The 4,634-nt window shown below is 41.6% G+C and overlaps 1 protein-coding gene across 1 annotated transcript; it reads right to left on the bottom strand.

Moving 5' to 3' along the window:
- Positions 1–580: 580 nt before the first annotated feature.
- LOC106312375 (macrophage erythroblast attacher-like) lies at positions 581–3,200 on the bottom strand. Its single transcript, XM_013749874.1, has 7 exons — positions 2,832–3,200; positions 2,286–2,480; positions 2,056–2,178; positions 1,658–1,843; positions 1,245–1,378; positions 909–1,095; positions 581–818 (listed from the first exon to the last, which is right to left on the bottom strand). Exons 1-7 carry the CDS (start codon positions 3,150–3,152, stop codon positions 717–719), a joined length of 1,248 nt encoding a protein of 415 aa, XP_013605328.1. The 5' UTR covers positions 3,153–3,200; the 3' UTR covers positions 581–716.
- Between the last annotated feature and the right edge of the window lie 1,434 nt (positions 3,201–4,634).

Genomic DNA, 4,634 nt, shown 5'->3' with positions numbered 1-4,634 from the left:
AATATAAAACGGCTCGGCCGACCAATAAATTAATTAAATTACTAATAAATAATATAGGCGGTATTCCGGCCATAATAACATGATATAAATAATAGTAGAGGCGGTATACCGACTATTATAGCAGGGTATAAATGATACAAATAAATTTTACCAATTTAGAGGACGATCGTGCTGATAACGTGTTGTAAAATAACTTATGATTTTATAGTGTCGAGAAATTTAAATAAGGACGAAAATTTCTCTCCGCAGAAAGAAGATATACAATAAATATGCAAGAGAGAATATTTGTTATAAAGAGGGAGAAGAGAGATGAGATGTAATGATTCTTTGATTATAAACTCTTATTCTTATTTTGTTATACAAAAGAGTGAGATGAGTGATGGTATTTATAGTGAACAACAATACATAAAATAACAAAGATAGTTCTTAATTTGGTAAATGAGTGAGTGATCATAGTGCTTGATGAATAGATGATCATAGTGCTTGAGTTGGTAAAGGAGTGGATCATCATTTCAATGTTTATCTTATAACAATTTATTTATTTTTGAATAACGTGATATACAAAACAAAGAACTGTTTCTACAAAACGATGAAAAGTTTATTTGTAAATTGCCATATTCACAGATTAGCATATGAAGAAAATTGAATACTGACCTCCACTTTGGTTGTGATCAATTCATAATGCAACCAAAGTGAGGATTTATGAGCAACTGGGTTCATGATATGTATGCCTTAACTAAGTCCGTGTAGTTGCAGACAAGCCCTGTCCTCGGACATTTTACTTCACCTCCGTTCTTGTCCGCCATTTCTTTGAGAGGCTGAAATTACATTACACCATCAATGCAAAGCAAAAATAAATAACCCACATTTAAAGTCTTTGAGCGATTATGATAAGAATAGGATCAAACCTTGGTGCTATAGACGTAGCCATTGGGAAACACCAGTGGTGGGTTCTCTGTGTCCATTAGCTCCTTGGAAATATAGCAAACAAGCTTTGAATGTTCTTGCTTGGAGTACGGTAGAGGCAAAGCTAGCTTCCGGAAGCTCTCTTGTGAGAGCGGGTCCTCCTTGGTACAACCTTCTTCAAAACCATATCTGGGTCATGTCAAGGTACAAAACTCAAACCACAATAAAAAATAACGTTATGGTGTCATTATCAAATTTTACTTTTTTCCCTTTTTTATATTTCAGAGCAGAAAATAGACATTTAAAACATCAAATTAGATTAAGAGTTTGAAGGATACGGAGTTTTCAGGGCAGACAAGCCTGCTTGTAAGTAGATGTTCAATAACGTCTCCATTGTCATGCCATATAACTTGCAAAATTCTTGTTTAAACTGATGAACTAAAATATCCCACTGCCCTAGTTCAAACAAAACCTGAAAAATAGCAATTATGAAAGTCAATTACCAGAAGCAACAATCAAGTTAGAGTCAACAAGAGTTGGAAGTAACGGAGACGAAAAAATATATTAAAGGATCACAGAAGCAAGCTGGTGTGTAAAAAAACTAAAATCTCTAGCCAGGTTTTGGTCTATTTAAACGAAATCAATAGTTTAGTAACTCTATACAGAAAAATATACAAGATGAAGCGCCATTCATCAATGAAGAGCCAAATAATGGCTTTTGAAACACGGTGTGAAAGGAGGAGAACTTGACCTTGTATTTTGTGCATTCGGTAGTACTTTTAAAAGCCAAAGTGGCCAGGACACGCTGCAATTCGTCCATATGGGTTGCTCCGCATGGTGTCAGATGCTTTCGAGCATAATGGATTGCTTGTTTGTAGCTGTCAGCTCGTACCAACTCGATGAACTCTTGCAACCTTAGTTGGAACTCGAATTTGCTCTGTCATGAAAAGAACCCCAGACATAATTAGCACTGACGACAACTTCTATTTTTGTTCATGATACCAAGAGAAAGTTAGAAAGCAATATATTGAAGTCAAAGGATTTGGTTCAACCGTGTTTTAGACAAAACCAAGAAACCAGGTGGAGTTCATAAACACAAGAAAGTAAAATCTTAACCATGAAAGTAGACAGAGAAAGAGCAACACACACCTTTGATTTCTTCAACCGTGTTTTATTATCAGCACACCATGCCAGTGCAGGAGCAACCTCCCTACGTTTAAGGGCGTCAATCACCTTCTTAGCTTCTCGAAAGATGTCAATGTCGACAAGGTCCTGAAAACGATGAGACGTCTATTATTGGCATATTACAAGTGGCTACAAATCTCCATATAATGTTATATAACCAGTGTCAAGAGAGAGAGAGAGGGAGAAGGAGATACCAAAATATTGCAGCTTTCTGAAAGCTTTGAAGCAGTTTCGAAATACGACATGCGCAGCATGTAGTCCACAAGAATACGTTTCAGTTTCGTATTGTTCCATTCAGTAATATTTTCCGCATCTGCTGAATCCAAATGATCAATGCGAGCACGGCATCTCTGAGCCTGCAGATTCTCCACATTGCTCCCTTCTTCCAACTGCATGCCAATACAATATAAACCATGTTAGCTATACCGCCACTACAGAGGACACAGAAACCACCCCAAAGAATGAAACTTTGAACAAAGATGCAAACGTTCCGAACCCATAAAAGTTCAAAATTGGGTCCTCAAATCCTCTGAAATAACTACATAGCAAACCATCAAGATCTATAGTGGTAATCAACTAATCATCATTCTGTATAGTAACTAAATTGCCAAAGACAACGTAATCTTTTTGGTATATATCAAGATTGGCGAAAGCAACATCCAAGATCCAACGTGTTATTAATCCATATCACTTAATAAAGTTGGATTAACAGCTATTGATTAGATATGTATTGAATCAACCTTTCGTTTGAGGCCTTGCAGCCGAGAAACGAGGCTGGTGAGACGCGAAACGGTGACGTCTTTGGACCAATTGTTATCGGCCAAATCTCCGACGCTGGAGACAACGGAGGTGACCTCTTTCTCCAAGTAGCGGTGATTGGCGCGGATCGTTTTCTTGTAATGCTCGAACGGTACGCGGAGGAGCTGGTGCTCGAGCTTGAGCGATTCCGTCAATTGACTCAATCTCGACGCCGGGACGGGAGGCGACGGAGTGAACGGAGGGGTGGATTCCGTCATCACGGCGTCGGTGTTTCCGTTGGTTACGGGATCATCGATTTCCATGGCAACGAGAACTTTGTTTAGATTTAATTGCCTTGTGGTGGTGATGGGAGAAGAAATAACTACTGGAGTTGAAAACGTCGTCGTTGTATAGTGTGTATGAGATGAATTTTACCCCTCCACAAGGCCCATCGAATAACATGATCTACCCCAACAAACTGGGCTAACTTATTCGACTCGGCGAGTAAAGCTGTCAGCTCGGTCCTACAGTGCTTTTAGTCGGTGGCCAAGCCGACCAAAAGCACCCGGCTCGAACAAATTCCACCTAGGCCCGTATATTCGATCTCCCCAAACTGAAGTCCAAAAGAAAATCGGAATTAGAGCACACAAGGAAAGAAAGCCTGTAAAGGAAGAGAGGACAACAACAAGAAAGGGATCGACACTTTACACGCACACTAAACAACTAGATCTAGGATTTTAGTCATGTCTTTACTCCTAATCGCTATATACCTTTCCAGGTTTGCTCTTCGAGCTCCGGTTTGTTTTCTCAGTCTTCTGTCACTCTTGTAACTCTTTGATCAGATCTAATAAAACGTCTTTAGTCATTACATTTCCGAGTTATTTCAACCTAGTCGACTGAATCTTGTACAAACAATTGGCGCCCACCGTGGGGCTGACTAAAGTAATGTTCTAAATCTACATGGCTCAAGACGACACCACCTTCGGCGCTCCAGGCGGAGAACCAACACCTACGCCTGAAGCCGCGCCGCCTGTCCCTGCAGATTTCATGAGTTCCGTCATGGCTCGACTCGCTCGACAAGACGAAGTTCAAAAGATAACCAACGACCAGCTAGCTGCTTTGGTCACAACACTCACCGCTCCAGACGGCCAAACGAGCCGTCCTCAAATGATACGTCGTCGCCTATTTAACACAAATCCAATGGTGACGGGTGGTGACCACATCTCAGACGACTCAGAACCTAATGAGACCCTGCTCGTCGATGCTCCCCCGATAGGACCAGATCTCGCAACCATACGCGATATCGCCGAGCTCAAACTCAGCTTTCAGCAAATGAGCTCGAAGATCGGTCAGGCTACTAGTGCGGCTCCACAAATCGAGAGCGTACTCGCTCAACCTCGCGAACCCTTTTTACTAGCGCACTGACCAGTGTGCAACTCGGGAAGATAGAGAAGCTGCGCCTACCTGAGTACAAGCCCGGAGGAGACCCGCTGGAACACATGACGGTTTTCAATATCGCGATGGCATGCTCGACTCTCCGATGAAGAAAGGGATGCATGCTACTATCAACTGTTTGTCGAGACTCCACGAGCAAGCCCTGACCTGGTTCTCCCAACTAGAGGAGAACTCAATCGGAAGCTTCCGTGACTTATCAGCGGCTTTCCTCAAGACATACATTATGTTCACAAAGTGCAGTGCCACTGCTTCTAGCCTGTGGAACCTCAACCAAACCAAAGATCAGAGCCTCCGCGACTACATGGAGAAGTACAAAGCAGTAGTCGCAAGGATTGAAATCCCAGATGGCA

This window comes from Brassica oleracea, chromosome C8 (genome assembly GCF_000695525.1).
Source record: "Brassica oleracea var. oleracea cultivar TO1000 chromosome C8, BOL, whole genome shotgun sequence".
Classification (NCBI taxonomy): Eukaryota; Viridiplantae; Streptophyta; class Magnoliopsida; order Brassicales; family Brassicaceae; genus Brassica; species Brassica oleracea.
Note: the sequence above shows the minus strand (reverse complement) of the source record. Positions and strands in the feature narration are given on the sequence as shown.

What these genes read in the sequence shown, in the direction of transcription:
- LOC106312375 (XM_013749874.1), bottom strand. Translation starts at nt 3,152, where the DNA reads ATGGAAATCGATGATCCCGTAACCAACGGAAACACCGACGCCGTGATG. An exon ending in CAGAAAGCTGCAATATTTTG is followed by an intron (nt 2,179 to 2,285) that starts GTATCTCCTTCT and finishes CATCGTTTTCAG; the next exon opens with GACCTTGTCGACATTGACAT. An exon ending in CCGAATGCACAAAATACAAG is followed by an intron (nt 1,379 to 1,657) that starts GTCAAGTTCTCC and finishes GCTATTTTTCAG; the next exon opens with GTTTTGTTTGAACTAGGGCA.